The sequence below is a fragment of the Drosophila ficusphila genome, unplaced genomic scaffold, assembly GCF_018152265.1.
Source record: "Drosophila ficusphila isolate 14025-0441.05 unplaced genomic scaffold, ASM1815226v1 contig_286, whole genome shotgun sequence".
Classification (NCBI taxonomy): Eukaryota; Metazoa; Arthropoda; class Insecta; order Diptera; family Drosophilidae; genus Drosophila; species Drosophila ficusphila.
In genome coordinates, this window is record NW_025064189.1 from 3,331,211 (window position 1) to 3,349,353 (window position 18,143).

At 41.2% G+C, this 18,143-nt stretch overlaps 2 protein-coding genes across 5 annotated transcripts; one reads left to right on the forward strand and one right to left on the reverse strand.

Annotated features, from left to right (window-relative positions):
- Positions 1–74: 74 nt before the first annotated feature.
- On the reverse strand, positions 75–15,551 carry LOC108089470 (sporulation-specific protein 15). Of its 3 annotated transcripts, XM_017187725.2 has the most exons (9): positions 15,411–15,551; positions 14,435–14,689; positions 3,164–5,055; positions 2,794–3,103; positions 2,450–2,735; positions 2,182–2,391; positions 1,948–2,119; positions 1,240–1,461; positions 75–908 (listed from the first exon to the last, which is right to left on the reverse strand). In XM_017187725.2, exons 3-9 carry the CDS (start codon positions 5,036–5,038, stop codon positions 678–680), a joined length of 3,306 nt encoding a protein of 1,101 aa, XP_017043214.1. In that variant the 5' UTR covers positions 5,039–5,055; positions 14,435–14,689; positions 15,411–15,551; the 3' UTR covers positions 75–677. The 3 variants fall into 3 exon arrangements, with proteins under 3 accessions (XP_017043214.1, XP_017043213.1, XP_017043215.1); XM_017187724.2 differs by having other exon boundaries at positions 14,435–15,550; XM_017187726.2 differs by lacking the exon at positions 75–908 and having other exon boundaries at positions 1,387–1,593; positions 14,435–15,550.
- Positions 15,552–16,941: 1,390 nt separating this feature from the next.
- LOC108089328 (RNA-binding motif protein, X-linked 2) lies at positions 16,942–17,793 on the forward strand. Of its 2 annotated transcripts, XM_017187506.2 has the most exons (2): positions 16,942–17,409; positions 17,471–17,604. In XM_017187506.2, the coding sequence occupies exons 1-2, from the start codon at positions 17,142–17,144 to the stop codon at positions 17,494–17,496; spliced, it is 294 nt and encodes a 97-aa protein (XP_017042995.1). In that variant the 5' UTR covers positions 16,942–17,141; the 3' UTR covers positions 17,497–17,604. The 2 variants fall into 2 exon arrangements, with proteins under 2 accessions (XP_017042995.1, XP_017042994.1); XM_017187505.1 differs by having other exon boundaries at positions 16,942–17,793.
- Positions 17,794–18,143: the final 350 nt, after the last annotated feature.

Sequence of the window (18,143 nt, forward strand, 5' to 3'; positions counted from 1 at the left end):
ACACAAAACCCCTTTTCACCTTCCTCTAATGACTGAATAGCAAATTTGCTTTGTAGCTGCAATCATAATTTTGGCAATGCGGCAAGGAATTCAATTTGAGGCGTGCCATATCCTGAAGGATATTTTGTGGCGATATCTCATAAGCAAATGTTCGCTTCTTTGAACAAATCTATATTTGTTCGGCTTTGTGATTGGCAAAAATACATATGTGGCATGATGGAGCTTTTCTTTCTGAAGTGTGCTAATCAACAAAGTTTAACTTAGCTCTAGGAATAGTTTAATTCTAGGAATTGTTCGTAATACTTGGGACCAAATACTTGTTAACCCATTAACTTTAGAATCAGGGCTACAGAAATAGTTTCTCAGACGAAAAGTATGCAGTATAGAAATTTTAAGTGCTTCAAGGTATGCTATATAAGGTAAATGCAAATGCGAACTGAAATTCATTACTAGATCACTTGTGCAATGGATTTCGAAGTCTGGTCGATTGAATGGAATGCATGGTTTCATTAAAATACGTTTTTTCCTTTGGACGTGGTTAAAACATTTAGAACTGCCTTCGTGCGACGTTTCGCTTTTTGAATTGGACGCAAACATTTGTAACTAACTACGTAAAAGTAAACAACGCTCAAGATCTAATAGTTAACTAGACAATTAACAACAGTTTTTGACACAATTCAAGGCGTGGACACGTCGCCGTTGGCATTGTGATCCGTTTCGTTAAATTCAAGCAGTTGCGTCCAGTTGGCATTCGTCCTGACCACCTCGATGTCCTGCCGCAACTGCTTCAGCGGGGCATGCAACTCCACGGGAAGTCCTTCGTCCAGGACACGAGAGACGTGCTCCAATTGATTGGCGTAGATCCTAAGGCGCTCGACATTGTTGTTATCCTGATGGGTAGTTGGAACCTAGAAATTACAAATTTTTAAATTAGAGTAAAAACATTTGTAGCTAAAATTTACAAGTATATTATCAAAACTTCGGGAAACTTGAATTTGTATATTGTTAATGAATAATTGTAATTCAAATAAAAATCATCTTAAAAATAGTTTTATTTGTTTTTGATCAAAAAAACAATTTTAAAATACTATCAAAATACAAGGGAAAAATCTGATAATTGTACATTTGAAAAAGATTTCTTTATTATTATTTATTTGTTGTTATTATATAATTATTATATTATCCTTATTATTATATTATTATTATATTATTATTATTTAACTTAGGGTTAAATCTCACCTGACTCCCACTGACTGTTTGCAGGTATCCACTGACCCGCGGATCCTTCAGCTGCCCACCCGCCTGCCACATCTTGAGCAAGTTAAGGATTCCCAGGACATCGCCCTGCTCGGAATCCTGGTTCGGGGACAGCAGTCGCATGGGCGGAAACTCCGTAGTGGGCGACAGCTTCTTGTAGCTGCTGCAAAGGGTGCTCAGTGTGCAGATGTCCTCGTTTAAACGCTGGCCGGGATTAGCGGATGAAGTGGTGGTTGGAGTGGTTGGAGAAGCGGTAGCGTAGTGGTTACATGGCTATTAGTTTGGTTGGGTATCTCATTTTAAACGAAAGAGTGCACTTTTGAACTTGATTTGGGACTGTCGTACCATCGAGATGTCGTTTGATGAGGTTTGTTTGATGATTGATTGATTGATCGGGTGATGATGAAACAAGGTGAAAGAAATTATATCGAAAGATCGCACAAATACGCTACGACTACAGCACAAACTCAAGATATAAATAAGCCAAGTAATTTATTCAAAATAAGTTCTACAACTAAACTAAGTCAAGTCAAATAAAATAAGATCGCGATCGAGATTGGTGTGTAACATATGAGAATATATATCTGACGGTTAAAAACGATAACGATATATAGAAATGTCTTCGAAGGATGCGCAACACAAAAGTCCACACAAAATGCCCAGCGGCGATGCTCGGGTCTAAAATCTTACGTCGATTTCGTTGCGATGTCGCTGCATTTCGGCTTTGGCTCCGCTGAGATCGCTGCCCTTGATCATCAGCTCCTGGGTGGCATCCATGAGTTCGTCCTGCAGCTTCAGGTTGACGTCCTCCAAGTCTTTTAGTTTCTCCAGCATGTCCTCCTTGTGCTGCTGCAGTTTGTTTCTGGAAAACAGAATTAAATGGGTTTACATTTAATTAAATAAAGTGGAGTTATTTAGACTCACTTATCAACAATCAATTGCTGTATGCAGTTGTCGTTGTCCAGCTGAACCAGTCGCAGGACCTTGAGCAATTTGGTCACCAAAGTGTCCACCTCGATCACCTGATCCACCACAGCCTGGGCGGTACTGTACTCCATTAGGGAAGGCAATTCCGCCAATTCAGCCAATGAATCATGGCAACTCAGCTCCTCCGTTTTGCATTGATCTCGGATACTAAAATACAATTAATTAATATAAGGAATCTCCTAAAGAATCAGATAGGATAACCCACTTCATGGGCATGCCATTCATCTTGTGCATGTGCATCTCCATTTGCTGGCGATTGGTGATGGCCTGTGACAATTGCTGCAGGGAATCATCTCCATTGATATTATTCTGATGGCTGCACTGGCTAATCAATTCCGTGGGCAGTTCGATCTGGGAGATCATTCCCGTGCAGGAGGAAACCATGTTGTGCGAATGCGAATCGTGGTGCACCACATCCTCCAGCACGTTGTCCATCATCAGGAGGCAGGGTTCCGTCTCAGAGTCCAGCATTTCCGTTGAATCGGAATCGTCTAAAAACATATCTATAATTAGTAAAACATTTTAAATTGTATTTTTTCAATGTCTTACCTCCATTTCCCTGGGTTTCCTGACCCGTGGCTCCTGTGCTCACTGCTTGAGTGGACCCCGAACCCACTCCGTTCTTCTTTCCCGCCTGGCGCAGCGATAATCTCTTGCCGGAATGGGTGGTCGCCTGGCGAATGGCACCGATGACTGCGGCTATGAAGGACTGATTGCGCTGGGGCGACAGGGATCCATCGCTGGCCAGGACCAAGGTGTGGATGGCATCGCCACTGGCAGCCGGACAAATGGGCAGATCCAGGCCATTGGGTCGCTGGCCATTCTGAACCTGCTCCGATTCCGCTTGGAAGCGAATGTCCTGTGAAAGGAAAAGTATTTGATACTACATGATATTTATTGATTCAATAACTAGACCCACCTCCAGATCCTGCTCTGAAATACTGTAGGAGTAGACCAGCTGCTCCACCAACCCATCCAAACGGGAATGCAATCCCGACAGGGCAGTGGATGCTCCTGCCACCGAGGCATTCTGCTGGTGGATCAGCTCCCTGGACTTTGTTTCCAGAGCGGAGAACTTGGTCTGCAGCAGGCGATTCTCCTGGCGGCGCTGTTCATTCAAGCGAACGAGATGCCTGCACTCATCCCGCAAAACCTTGGCCTCCTCCTCCCGATTAGCCAGCTGAGTCTTGACCGCCTGGTAATCCGCCTCCAGATCCCTCAGAGCATCGCACTGAGCAGCCTTCTCGTGCTGCAGGAAGTCCTGCAGCTCACTGGACTCCTGTTCGATGGCCGCCTTCTCCTGCAGGAGAACCTGCTGAGTGGCCAAGGATCTGCGCATCTCCAGTTGCAATGCACGACACATGGCTCTCAGTTGGCCAATCTCCTGCTGCCGCTCGAACAGCTCATGTCCACTCATTTGGATCTGGGATTCCAGCATCAGCAGACTATCGTGACCACTGCCATCGCCACTGTCCTCCGAGGTTGGTGTTCCCGCACTGGCACTGACCACTCGCGCCAACTCCAGCATTCCCATCACCCGCTCGGTGTTCAGATGGAGCTCCTGCTGCATCGCCAGCTTCTCCTCCCGCTCCCTCTGCAGCTTTCCACTCAGCTGACGAACCTCCTGACGCAGCTGCTCCAGTTCGCTGTCCCTCTGGTCGGGTTCCGCCTGGGTGCTCTGATTCCGCTGCTCCACGGCATCCAAGGCTCTCGTTTGCAGTAGACCTCCACCCAAAACCTGCTCCAAATCCTCGCTTGTCAGCGCCGTTTGCACAGCAGTCTCGTGATAGATTCGTGTCCTTGGAGTCGCCGTTTGTGGTCTCCTCAGGGAGTTCACCTTGGCGGTGGCTGGAGCCAAGCTCCTGCGACTTGTGGGCACCACCATCACCGAGGAAGTCATGCGGGGATCCACCACCGCTGCTCGACTGATGCTGTTGCTCCGGGACAAGCGACCTCCGGTTAAATCCTCCACCGACTGCTGCTTCCTGCGACGCGGAAGGGTTCCTCCGGGCGCAGGACTTCCCCTCATCCGATTCGCCGTCACCTCCGGGGTCACTGACATCCCGCGACGGGCGGCTCCCCGATTCGCCGGCCAACGACCGTCATCCGAAGGAGTTCCCGGTGTCCTGGCTCTGCTCAAAGAGGGTGTCCTTTGCACCTGGGCGAGTCGCTGGACAGACTGGGCGCGATTCAGGGCATTGGGCAGCGTATCCGGTTTCTGGGGGCGTGCCAATCGGGCGGAAGTGGGCGTGGTCGTGGAACTGGGCACTCGGAAGGAGGAGGAGGTCGAGAGGCGTGACTTATCCCGCGGAGTTGAGGGATTGGGTGGCCCTAAACTATTTCTGGGCAGGCTCTCTGCTCTCTTCAGATTGGCCACTCTGCCGCGTAATTGATCCTTGGCAGGAGTTCCTGGCAATTCCGGTTCGAACATGGCCACTTTTTTCTTCACCGAACCCGTTCTTCTTGGCGGCGATTTGGTTTCACTGCCCGTTTCACTGGGATTCTGGGTCACCGTAGTGACCTTCAGTTCGCAGCTGTCGTAGATCTCCTCCAGTCCGTTGCTGCTGGTGTAGCCTCCACTGGTGCTGCTCAGTCCGCGTTGCAAGGTGACCCGCGAGAGGCAGCAACTGGCCACATCGAGTCCACTGTCACTGCCATCGCAGTTGCCCGGGGTCACAACGGATTCACTCAGTTCCAGACTGGTCATCCCCGCAATCAGCTGCTGCTCCTCCAGGCAAGCCACTTGGTCCTGTTGCTCCGGTTGCGATGCCATCTCGAAGAGAGTGGCGGACATGGCAGCGCACTAGTCCACTGTGGATTAAATGGGAGAGAAGAGTGGAGATTTTTAGTCAGAGCTAAAAAGATTTATAGGTGGCTATGATTATTTAAAATTATTTACATTTACACTTTAACAAATATTTACATTGCATAGCAATATAAACCAAATACGAGTAGGTACATTAATATAAATTTGCAAATTTAAATTAATTTAAGGAGTTTCTTTACCAATTTGCTAAACTAATCTATATTTTCATCTCAACTAAATCGAACTTATATCTCCTTAATAAATTAACCAATTTTTATACTACTTTAAACCAAAACGCTTAACGTATTTCCTCCAATGAACCTTAATAAAAATAAATAATAATATAATAAAAAATAGAATATCTTTTTTAAGGAAGCATTTAATCAAATATTTGGCAAGTTTTGCTTTCCGTGCAGTGATTCACTTGGGGCGACCCACATTTCGGGATGCGTATTTTTGGGATGCTGGCATTTCGGAGCGATCCCCATTCCCATTCCCATTTGCCGCTCCCATTCTCTCGGCATGCGACACAAACAAGTTGCATGCCACCGACCTTTTCCCGAATGCAAAAATAGGATTCTCAAATACAATTCATTTTTTCGGTCAAGTTGCCCGGCACGCAAACCCAGCAAACAGATGGACAATGGACGGGTGAATGTGGATGAGGATGTGGTTTTAGTTGTGGATGTGGATGTATCGTGACCAGGACAAGTCGGTTTGGCCGCCAGGCTATGATTGACTTGAACTAGTTTACAGGAGACACCACACTGACACCACACGAAACATATTGCTGCACCTGGCGACATCCCAACGAACTGGGCCACATCGCCTGGGTTTTCTTGTAAATAAATTATGAGGAGCATTGTCTCGTGGGGTCGTCATCCATCGTCGAAATACTTGAGGTTGCCGGCACACACACATTATCTGTGGCGGTGGCACGATGACCCACCTCGCAGACAGACAGTCGTGGCCCATCATTGCGGAACTTTCCAAATTCGCATCCAATTTGGTATGCCACATTGTGTTGTGCCAGAAAATTTGGCTCGCAATTCGCACTCTGTGGCATCCATCATCATTCTAGTTGACTCACATTAAGATTCATATAAACCACCAGGTCAGAGTTTTCTAGAGCTTATTGAAAAGTGTTTTAAGAATATAAAGGGAAAAATAAGTGAGCTTGGTGCTAAGTTAATGGGTAAATAATTTACGTTGATAATGATATCATACAAGCTGAATATCTTGTATACTTATTGCGTTCTTTCTGGAGCTCAAATTATTATAATTATTTTTTGTGTATCCGAAATAATGTTTTAATTGGCAATAAAAAATAGATATACAAAAGGCTATTATACCCTCAAAACTATCACTATTCCAAGTAAATTAATATATATTTTTTTGGTAAAAAAGAGTATTACTTTTTCACTAACTTAAAATTTAACTTTTGGCTTACATTTTCAAGCTTGTTTGGCTTTACATTACAGTCCCGGTTAGACACACGTCATTAGCGTCATGTTTGTTATGCGATCTCCCAGAGATTTGGGTAAATTTTGACGATTTCATCACGACCGGAGTCGAGTGCAAAAGGGAGATTTAATGAAGTTGCTCCAGTTTTCGAGCAAATTGGAAGTGTATTTGAAGCGAATTACTTGGCCAGACTTGGCCAACAGCCAACCGGTTTGGTAGGAATGCCCTTCCCTTATTCCCCTTCTATGTTTTTCAATTTTCCTCTTCGGCCAGAATGGAGGATCCTGCAAACGACCTTGTTTACGATATGTTTAAAGGCTGTCTCAAACTCAAGTCGTGCCCGCCACTCGGGCAATGCTCGAGTTGACTTTAAAGAGACGTCGTCGTTGCAGCCGGCTTGGCTCGTTTTCCCATCCACTCGCCATCGTCATCATCTAGACATCCAGACAAGACAGCCCCCTAATGAAGACCACTCGAGTGCGAGAAGAGCCGCCCCATCGGCCCCCCAGTAGGGTGCTAAAAAAGAGGCAAAGCGAAGCCATAAACAGTCACATGTCCACACAAAGATACGTTACTGTATAGTATGCACACACAAAGTATCTCTTGGATACTCGGTATCTACACATTGAGCCATTCGAGTCCAGAGGAGAGATGGAAGGGAAGGGAAGATTGCGATTGGGAACGGGAATGAAGTTGTCGCCGCTAATCCACAAATCGATCGAAGAGCCATGGCCCTGGCAGTGAAAGATGCAAGTCTGCCGGGATGCCAGCGAAAACGGGTTTTTCGCATCTGAGAGGCCGAGGCCTTATCGTCTTCGATTCTGTTTCTGTCACTGTGTCGGTGCCAAGGCGCTCGGCGGAATCGAGTGAATAAACCGGAACTGACGCGGCATCTACCACCACACTTAGAAAAACCATAGAGTTTTAAATAATTTTAAATTATTTTACGATCTTATCAAAAAACCATAAAAATACGCCCAAGAAAAATAAAACTAATTTCTTCTGGTTGGGGTAAAAATGCGTTGGTCGAAATATGTTTTTTGATAAAAATTATTTTTATGGTTCTACAGAATTACTTGCTTTATATTATTACATTTAAATTTAAATTTTGTTTTAATAATTTAAAGAAGATACGGATAAACATAAGATGTTAAGAGATTTATATAATCTTCAATTTTAAAAACCTTAACTTTGTTGTGTAACACATTTAAACAATTTATTAGATTTTTCATTGATTCATTTTTAACTTAGGACTTCCATCTTTAATATTGTGTTCCGCGTAACTTCATGGTTTTCCATGTAAGCAACTACATTATGATTATTTATATGTGACAGTTGTCTGTTCTTTGTTGCAAGATGCAACAATGTTTTCGGCGCATAATAGTTCAAGGCGAAAGCTATATAAAACTACAGAGAAAGACTCATTCGCTGCGTTGCGTTGCGTTGCAGAATAGAAACCCTTGAGGGCGATTTCGTCACGGCACATTAACTCCAATCAATGGGCCAAGTACGAGTACGAGTATTCCTCGCGAGGGGATCGCTAATTCGATTAAGGCGCTCGGCAGAGCAAGAATAGAGCTCTTCAGCACCGACGACGACGTCGCGATGTCGCCGACTTTGCCAAGTTAATTGCACTTAGCCGGGTTGTGCAGTTGGGGAAATGGGAAAATGGGAAATGTAGGGAAAAGTTGCAGGAGATGCAAGTGCCACAAGTGCTGCGCTTAACGCTTCGCTCGGCATTAATTGCGCCGTTTGATGTTTGATGTCTCTGATGCGTCTGCTGGTGACTGTCAACGGTCGCACTGCAATCTTACCAATCTCCCAACGCCCAGACATCCACCATTCATCTCGGATTAGCATCCATCCATTCATCGAACAGCAAGAGGCGTGTCAGCTCAACGATTTCGCTGAATTTACAACCCACTCCCGGTGAGAGTTTTGGATCGTCAGGATAAGCGGGATTAAGAAAACTCTGAACAGGTTGTTGCATTTTCCACACCTCTTTACTTATTGTATTTTCTTGGATGGATAAAAATGAAACCAGCTCTTGTAGGATTTTTATGATATATCTAAATGCTGTCTGATTTGTTGATCCGCAGATTTCCACGGTCAAGCTTTTTCTGGGAACCACTCAGCAATTTATTTCTCAATTATGCATTCCCATACAAATATATGAATATACTCCAAATCGCATGACAATTCAGATCTCTATCTGCATAAACAGTGCGTTATAAAATTGTAAAGCAATTATGCAAATTATCTTAAGCCTAATAGATTTTCTTTATAGTAAATTTTGATGTATAATTAGATGCCTTAAATATCGTACTATTTCCTTTTACACTCCCGAAACGCACTGTCCCTATATGCATACAATTATTTATGCGATCACAGTTCCTTGGTCAGTGATTCTGTGCCATATGTTCTGGCCTTTTTTTCAAACTGAAAAGGGGAAATTAAAACGTTCACTTGCATAAATTTCTCCTCTTTTTTTTGTGTTATTCCGTCTGTTATGGCAGTTGCATTGAAAACAATTTATTTCCCCATACAGCAATTTATATTGTCTCGTAGATTGGGGCAGGGGATTAGCGGAACCCCGTTTTTCAATGCCCACTTGGTGGAAATTAAATCCCAGATACTTGCAGCTCGTAGAACTCAATTGATGCGGCTTCTTTTGGGGAAGGGAGTTAATTGATATGGAACCGGGTGTTATTTTAACTGACGAACAGGTGGTCGTGCGTGGGCGATTGCCACGCCCCCAAAGAACACTCCACTCCCCGAAAAGCGTTTTGTTTTTGTTTCGTTTTGTTTTGTTTGGTTTGTCAAAGCACTTCCTGTGCTGCCAGCGATCCACGAAACTCAAATGAAGTGAAACATTTGTGCCGCGAATTACAATGGAGTTGCCCCCAGTCTGTTTTTGTTTTTAGTTTCAGCCCGCATCTGCTGAACAGTCGAGCCCCTGGCCACGCCTTTTCGACAAACACCAGCCCCTCCCGCCCCCCGGTGCAGTTATAATGAGTTGCAGTTGCAAGTTGTGCGCACAGTTTTCGTCTGGGGGACGAACGTCAATTGAAAACTGCGCACACCGAAAAAAAATTTTCTAAAATTAGCAAATTGTTGCCGAAATCCTAAAAAAATCATTTGGGAGTAAACAAAATAAATAAATATAAATATAAAATTAATATTCATATAAGATATTAAATTTGTTGTATTTAAATTGAATTTATATATTAATATTTATATAAGATATTAAATTTGCTGTATTTAAATTGAATTTAACTTCTCAGTCCTTTAGTCTCTTTTTATTCTGATTTTTACAATTCATACAATTGTTTTTCTTTTTTTTTTTTTTTTGTAGAATGAAATTAAATTGATTACTGTCATAAAAATCGTCAGACAAATCAATCTGTTTTAAATGTAGAAGGTTGTTGCCAAATTGAACATTGGTTTTATAAATTTTTTTTTCTTTAATTATTTATTATTTTTAACACAAAAATACCGATCTTCAGTATAGATTTTTGCCCCAGTGCATTGAGTTTATTATTCGGAGAAGGGGCAGGAGTCATGACAGTGGGCAGTGGGGGAAGTCGAAGAACTTTCCGACTCTTCCGGGTTCCATTCCTCTTTCTCCGCTCATATTTTGGTGTTTTCGTTCTGTACTTTATTTTATTGCACCTGCCGACTTATCGCGTATTATGCGCACAGACCGAACCAGAAAATTGTAAGCATGATTTTCTAATTTTTAGCCGATTCCCTTGTCTCTACATCGCGGCTTTGCTTTTTCTATTTTTCTTCTTTTGATTTTCAAAACAGTTTCAATTTGTTTTGGGGGCAACTCCACCACCAGATTGTGTGTGCTTGGGGTATCAAAGAGCGAAGAACTAAAACCGAAATGAGGCGGGCTATCAAAAACAGGGAACTAGAAGGCGTTTCTGTTTCTGGCCTTATAGCGGTGCCAGCCGTCTGTCACGAACATGGTTTTTTCGGGGGCTTTTCTGGGATCGGGAATATTGGGTAACGGGCAACGGGTAACGGGGATTGGGGATCGGCGCATTGGGAATCGGGTGTTGGCCACTGGGCCTTAGGTATTGGGCAACAATAATACTAATACGAGTAGTCCATGTTGCAGGAAGAGGCGGCCGACTGAATCGCTCAGCGCTTTTGAAGTTTTAAAGTTTGCCTCTGGTGTGTTTTTGTTGATTTAGACGCCAATGTTGCTATTGCTGTTGCTGTTGTTGTTGTTTTGTTTAGTGCCTTAAAACTATAAACAATTTTTGGCGGCTTCTCAGTCAACGGCAACGGCACGCAAAAGTTTCGCTTTGCATTTACTGGAAAGTTTTTTTCGAAAAGTAGATTGGGCAACAATGAAAAGAGGCAACTGCAATAGCGCGAAAATACTTCACATTCTGAGGATTACACTGGACTGCAGATTAAATTAAAGCAAATAAAATAAGATATATGTTAATATCGATTGCAAAGTAGTATAATAAAATTCAGTATAATAAAATTCACGATGAAATCTAAGCTTCTTTCTTAACTGTGTATGATATTTATAATAAGTTAACTTTATTTATAATTTTAAATAATAATGCTTTTTGTTCCCAGAAAAGATTCTGCAATTCCGTCTACATCTTGTTATGGTTTTTGAGAAAGATCTTCCTATCTGAAAACTCTTTTTGCATATGAACTGCCGTATTAATCATGTTCCCGCTGTGTCTATAAATATCTTTTAATGGCAGCGATTGAAATGTACTCCGCCAATGGAGTCTTTTGTGACAAATGTGCCGCACTTGATTTGTTTTAGATTTTTTTTTTAGCGGAACCACAGAGGGCGGAATATCGTTCGTTCGTTGGCCTGGTCCAAAAGCGAACCGGAATAGACCGGAATGAAATGGTGACTAGCACTTCTCTTTCCCACTCGCTGCAGCACTCTTTATTTTTTTGTGAAACTCTCCGGCTTAATTAACAACTCATTGCGTTGGCAATTACGCCAACTACTAAAAATTATTTGTCATATGGCGGAGAAAGTCGGCTTGATCTCCAACGCTGAATTTTTTGGATACTTGGCCTATGGCAACTTGGTCTCTTAACAGTTTTGGATATCAAGAAAATGGATCTTTACGACATGCCATAATCCACATAGTTTTCATACCGATGCGAGTAAAAACAATGAGTGGTGTACTTCACGCTCCGCGGACTTTTTCAGCGGCATGCGCCACACGACACTCTCCGCCGCCGAACTGCTGGGGAAAAGCGGGGAGTGGCAGGGGGAGGAGGGGGGAGGCGGTCTTGACCATTGACCAGCGCCGCTCCGAGTTGAGCTTGACTGGAGGCAATCTATAAAACCAAGGCAATGCCATTAGACCACACAGAAAAAGTCTAAAATAGTAACACAACATCACCGGAAAAAAAATATTACAAAATTTTTTCTAATCTTAATCTTTATCTAATTTTTATATTTGTTTAAACGTATTATTTTAAAGGTTAAAGAAAGGTTGGAAATGTTATTAGTATACTTTGATTTTTCCGCTTCTATCAATAATTTCTTGTCATTTGTTTGCTATCATTAAGATATACATATTGGTGTTATGATAACAATATATTTTTGGTACAAAAATGTGAAGTAGATAAGCTATATAAGCTCGATATGAAAAGATACCGCCCTTGAGTATATATTTTTATGATATCTATTATTTATATGACCAAGCAAAATTTAATAATATTTAGCTTGTTTATTTACAATCTTAAAAAGCAATTTCAGTACGAAAAAAAAAAGATAACGCTTCGATGGAAAATCTATGTGATATCCCATTTCTACTTAACCAAGATAAAGTTTTTAAAATAAAGCGTTATTGAGGTATAAACTGCTTATCAAATCAGTAGTATAAATCACATACATTTTCTCGCAGTGCACGAACCGCCGAAAGCGGCAGAAACAAAGGCGAATGGAAAGCATCTGGAGACGCCTGAAAGTCTCGCCTGAGAGCCTCGCTCATTGTCAACGCGCCTCGTGTCTCGAGAGCTTTGGCAAGGTTCCAGGCAGGGTTTCCAGAACCGTTCTCCAAGACCAGAACCAAAACCCTCTGAAACGTAATAACCGAATGCCTATTGTCTGGGGGAAAACGAGATGAGTCTGCAGCCTGAATTCTGCTCCGTTTGCCCTCGTTTATCGTGTTTCAAGGGTTGCCAAATCAAAAACGAAGCAAATCTGGCCATTCAACTGACCTTGAAAACCACCCAGACATGTGCTGCTATATGTATATATATGTATGAGCCCGTTACTGATTATAAACAATGCAAAAATTTGGACAAGTTTTTGGGGGGGGTAAGAGGGAGTGTCGCTAAAAATCAGGCTCTCCGATTCGAGCCGCTAAATTTCGCACACTTTAAAAACTTGTTTATCATAAATTATGGCCATTGTTATTGAGAGGCTCGCTAATCGGACATTTGTATGCCGGTTATCTGGGGAAGCACATTGAAAGTGCATTACTTATCTTATAGAAGCGGGGAAGCCAAAGTGGTAAGAAGTGCTAAAACTGGAAAGTGCTGATAAGTCGTATCGACAAACAGCGTGTGTGGGAAAGCGAAATGTGTCACACGAAATGTGGAAATGTAAAAATCACAAGAACGGAGGCTTGTTTCTTACGACTAACTTACTCTCTACGGAAACTGCATTAATTGGTGCTTGATTAACGTTTTCCTGGAGTCACTCTCTTTATTATGCCATCCCCTCCCCCATTACGGGTCGCAAATTGTCGCATTATGGAATAACGGTTGCAATGTCCGCTGCTCCGTCAATCGAGACTTATGAATATGGTAAAGACCACTTAGGCAGGCCGAAATACACCAGGGAAAATCATATTAAGTGTTTACTAATACAAAATATTAAATAACAATAATCAAAGTAAAATTATTTACTTTTATAGAACCTTTAATGATATATTAATCTATTTCCGTTCCAAGAATTGTCTATGCATCATACAAAAAAAAGCACTGACTATCATTTCTTGTAAGCAAAAACTGTATCTAATCGATATTCACCGAATTTTTTTTCTTTTTCATCGCAAACGGTTGCATGTCATGTTGACCCGCATCTGGCAGCACAACTTTTTTTTGCAGTGTGTCAAGTTGTGACTGTATGACTGACGGACTGACATTAAATTGCACTCTTCCTGATTGCTTCGTCGCTTCAAAATCGATTATCGGCGAAGTCATGCAACTGAAATTATATTCATCGCTTGCCACACGCATATATACGAGCACATATGTATGTACATATAAACAGAGTTAACGCTGCATAATGAATCGGTGGCCGACGTGGCTAGGATACAAAATCCGGAAGCCCCACGTCGGCCCGTCCTGACCTTTTTAATTTCAGCTAAAAACCAAAGCCACACGACGCCAAGACATGGGGCTTGCCACCTCTGACCCACCACAACCGCCCCGCCATCCACCACACGATGTGGCACCAACTTAAGTCGCAGCTCATATTCGATAACCACTTTCTACCCGCCAATGAGTTACAGTGGAGATTCAATAACTTTGGCTAACTAACATCTGGAACACATAAAACGAGGGACTTATGAATAAAAAGAGAGAGCATTTTGTTTTAAAAACCGTTATATGCTTCTCTTTAAAACAATGGGTTGAGAAAATAAATCTCTTTCAACCTACTGCCGAATCAACTAAAATGTATTTCAACAACAGTTGAAATCTTCATTCAATATCTTGTATCAATATTAAATTAAATTTTTTTAAAGTTCGTTGTTTTAATTTAAAAAGAAATGATTTGTTTTTCATTGAATAAAAACCCTTGTGAAAACTTTTGAAATATAAGATATAATGAAATTACGGTTAAATAAATCCCTTATTTTGTATAAAATATAAACAAGTTTTTAGCAAGGTTCTACTGTATTAACTCACCCACGGAGTTGAAGTTGAAGGAGGAAAACTGTGCCAGCGGTTGAGGCTGCTGGAGTTTTGTTCGTTGATTCGCTCGTTCGCTCTTTTGTTTGTTTGTTTGTCGGTTTGCTTTGGTTGTTTTTTTTTTTTTTTTTTTTTTTAGTTGTTATTCCTTTGGTGGGCGACGATGGAAATGTCAGAGGGTCGCGGCAATACGGCCTCCCAGGGCATTCTCTTTTTCGTTTTTGTTTTATTTATTTATTTCTTTGGCGCTGCCTGATAATTCTATTATTGCTCTCGCTCTCTTGGGGGGAGTGCAAAAATGGATGGCAATTCGCGGACGGAAACTTGCGAATTTAGCAAGCGGCTTCAATTCAATGCAAATTGAATGCACAAACACTGCGAAAGGGAGAGAAATTATCACCGGTGTTTTCTCTCTCCCACACACGCACACACACACGCGCGAATTTTCGAGACAGCTGCCGTTGGAAAAATGGAGTGAATGAGCGATCATCCAAGGACCCGTCCGTTCGTCCTTCCTCCCTCTCGCTCTCTCTTGTACACAACCTTTTGTTGTTCCGTTTACCTAACTCAACGGTTTATTTGTATTGCCAGGACTCACAATCACACACATACGCGTACACCAACACTAGCGCACTGCAGCTGAGCTCGAAGGAAAAATCGATGATGAATCTGCAAATTAAAAGTCTGTTCCGCACATCGATTAATTTGCCGCAAAAGCCTGTCGCTTTAATTTAGTTTTTCAGCCTTGTCTTTCCTGCTGGAGAGGAAAAAGGCCGCAAGGCTTCGTTGGAAAACCCGTTTCACTCACAGGAAAAGCGAAAAAAACCGAAAATCGAAAAGCGGCTAAGTAACGAAACGCGCCCACTTGCGGAAAACAACAAGTTTAAATATTAACTAAATCAAGTTATATATTTATTTAAACACAATATAAATCGTCACTAGTATTCATATTTGTTTTAAAACAAAAACACACCGCAACAACTAATTTTTTCGGTTCCTTTGCAAAATGCCGCAACTTTGCAGGTTTAAAAGAAATATCGACGTTTCCTTAATTATATTTTTTAATGGCAACCGAAAACAGCGCGCGCTGCAGCGCTCTCTCGAAAATTACAGAGAGATTAAGGTGCGGGTTGCTTATATAGATTTTCGAACGTTTAGAGAAACCGAACTGATGTAACGTAAAAATGCCAAACACGGGCAATCGCTCGCTCTCAATCTGTTAAAAGTCTGTTGTATCTGAATGTTAACTCGTATCTGCTGTTAAATGTATCTATCGGTTGTACCAACAGTATCTAAAGTATTTATTTATTTTTTTAAGTTCTATTTAAGTCTTAAATAATAAATAAATATTATGATACGACAACAAATGTTTATTCACTGGATTAAAACATTAAGAAAACTGATTATTAAATCAAAGAATTGTTGGCGGGTACTTCTCAAAAACCGATTGTATTTATCTCAAAAATCATTATAAGCTGATGCAACCTTGACTTATACAAAGTCGTATACGTTATTTTACATACGTAAAATCAACCGTTAAATTTAAATAATAATTAAAAGACCAAACTATTTATATTTCGTTTTGGATACTTTTTATTTTTAGCACTAATTTAAAAAGAATGAATTTAATTTTTTTAATTTGTTCAAAAGCTTATTAGATTATATATTTGCACGAGTATGTATTTGTAAGTGTGAAAATATTTTGCGCAATTAAGTAAAATTAAAATTTAATGGGAGATTTTTATGTGAAATTGCAATTTGTAAGAAACGGTTTGCAAAAAAAACTGTAAGCCAAGGATTGCAAATTTTATTTCATCACGACTTAATTGTTTTAAAAAATAAATTTCATATGAAAATGAAATATTTGAGGTTACGTTAGACAATGAAATTTTAAAAACACATGATGTATAGCAACATTTGCGAAATTCCACAGAAGCGATAAGGCTAAAAATAGCCAGATTACCTAACAAATGTTTCAATCTAATATTAAGTAAAATTTGAGGTTATATTTTTATGTGAAATTATGTTACATAATATATGTATAACATGACTGGTTTAATTTCACAACTTCATGAAAGATTTGTGTGATGACTCATTCAATTCGTTGTACAAAATATAATATTTTAAAAAATTTAATTTTGTTTATGTATTAATATTTAGATTGAAAAATAATTCGTTTCTTAACTTAAACACGAAAATGTTTGAAAAACTTAACATATTTTATGATATTTAAATATTTGAGGTTATGTTTGGCTTTTAGTTATGTAACCTTTAAAACAGGTGATCAGTAGCCCCCATTTACCAATTCCATTGAAGCGATTTGACTAAAAATAGTAGGGTGATGTCACCTTTGCCGTTCGTTTGTGTATGTGTGTGTCTGATAAACAAACGCAAATGTTTACAATACAAAATTCGCGATAAGCTTGGCGCCAAAGTTGCCTATAAAAGCTGAGCAGCTGAACGCCAGAGAAGCCAGTCAAATTTGATTATTCAAGTGAAGCAGCAGCAGCAATATTATCAACAGTACCAGCAGCAACATCAGCAGTTCCCGCAGCAACATCAACAGTTCCCGCAGCAACATCAACAGTACCAGCAGCAACATTTGCAGTTACAGCAGTTAAATCCAGTTCAGCGGCAAAAGTAAATCAGAGAAACAAGGTGTTAAGTGAATTTCTTATCGAGTCAGGTGTAAACTAGTGCAAAAATGTCGCAATCAGATAACGCGGCACGTGAGCAAACTGCGGCAATTGCGGTGCCCGAGGCATGTCAAGGTTGCAGCGGCCAATTGCCACGTGCCACGCCGGTGGAAGTGGAGGACATGGCCACCCCATCGCTGGAGAAGCTCATCCGGAAGGCCAACATGGCGCAGAAAATGCTGGACGATGTGATGCGGCAAATCCAGAAGCAGCAACAGGAATCTCAAGAGTCTCCCTCCAAGGAGTCGAAAACCAAACACCACAGCTCCAAAGGAGGTAAAAGGCACCACCGAGGACACAGACATGGTCATCACTCTAGCTCATCTTCCGATTCCAGTTCCGGCCACAGTGACTGTGAGCTGATTCTCGCCGAGAAGGAGGAGCCAATGCCCAGGAGGAGACACGTTCGGGAGGATCGCAAGCGGGATCGCTCCAGGTCCCGTGGTCGTTCCCGCGGTCACTCCCGCGGTCGTTCCCATGGGCGTTCTCGTTCCAGGTCCTACACCGATTCCCGACGATCCCGAGCACTTCCCCTAGCTCTGCCCGTTAGGATTGCAGTGTGAGTACCCGGCTTCATTCAGTATTATCCAATATCTATTATATCTTCTAAGTGTGCGCATAAATAAAAATCCAAAAAAAGTTTAAAACATATGAAAAATATAAAATGAGTTTTATTTCTTTTCAAGGGGGAACGGTGAAAGGGTATGATTCCTCAATCAACTTGTTTCACAATATTGTAAAATATTAAACCAAACTCCACCTTTTTAGAATTTTGAAAGTGTGTAAAGTTTCTAAGGTAAATATTGTATTTTAAAAAAGTACAAAAGGAAATTATAATAATAATATTAATATTGTTATATGCATATCTTTTTTATATTTAATGTATAGTTAAAACCCAACACCCATTTCAGCAAAATGTGAAATAGTTATAATTTCAATTGTTTCAAATAGAAATGTAAAAGAAATATTCCACAATTATTTTCTTACCTTTTTCCCAAAGCAGAAGTAAA

Excerpts from the sequence above, each read along its gene's own strand:
- LOC108089470 (XM_017187725.2), bottom strand. The coding sequence starts at position 5,038 with ATGTCCGCCACTCTCTTCGAGATGGCATCGCAACCGGAGCAACAGGAC. Across the intron at positions 2,392-2,449 it reads ATGAATGGCATGCCCATGAA|TATCCGAGATCAATGCAAAA; the intron begins GTGGGTTATCCT and ends ATTGTATTTTAG. Across the intron at positions 2,120-2,181 it reads CAGCAATTGATTGTTGATAA|AAACAAACTGCAGCAGCACA; the intron begins GTGAGTCTAAAT and ends TCTGTTTTCCAG.
- LOC108089328 (XM_017187505.1), top strand. The coding sequence starts at position 17,142 with ATGTCGCAATCAGATAACGCGGCACGTGAGCAAACTGCGGCAATTGCG.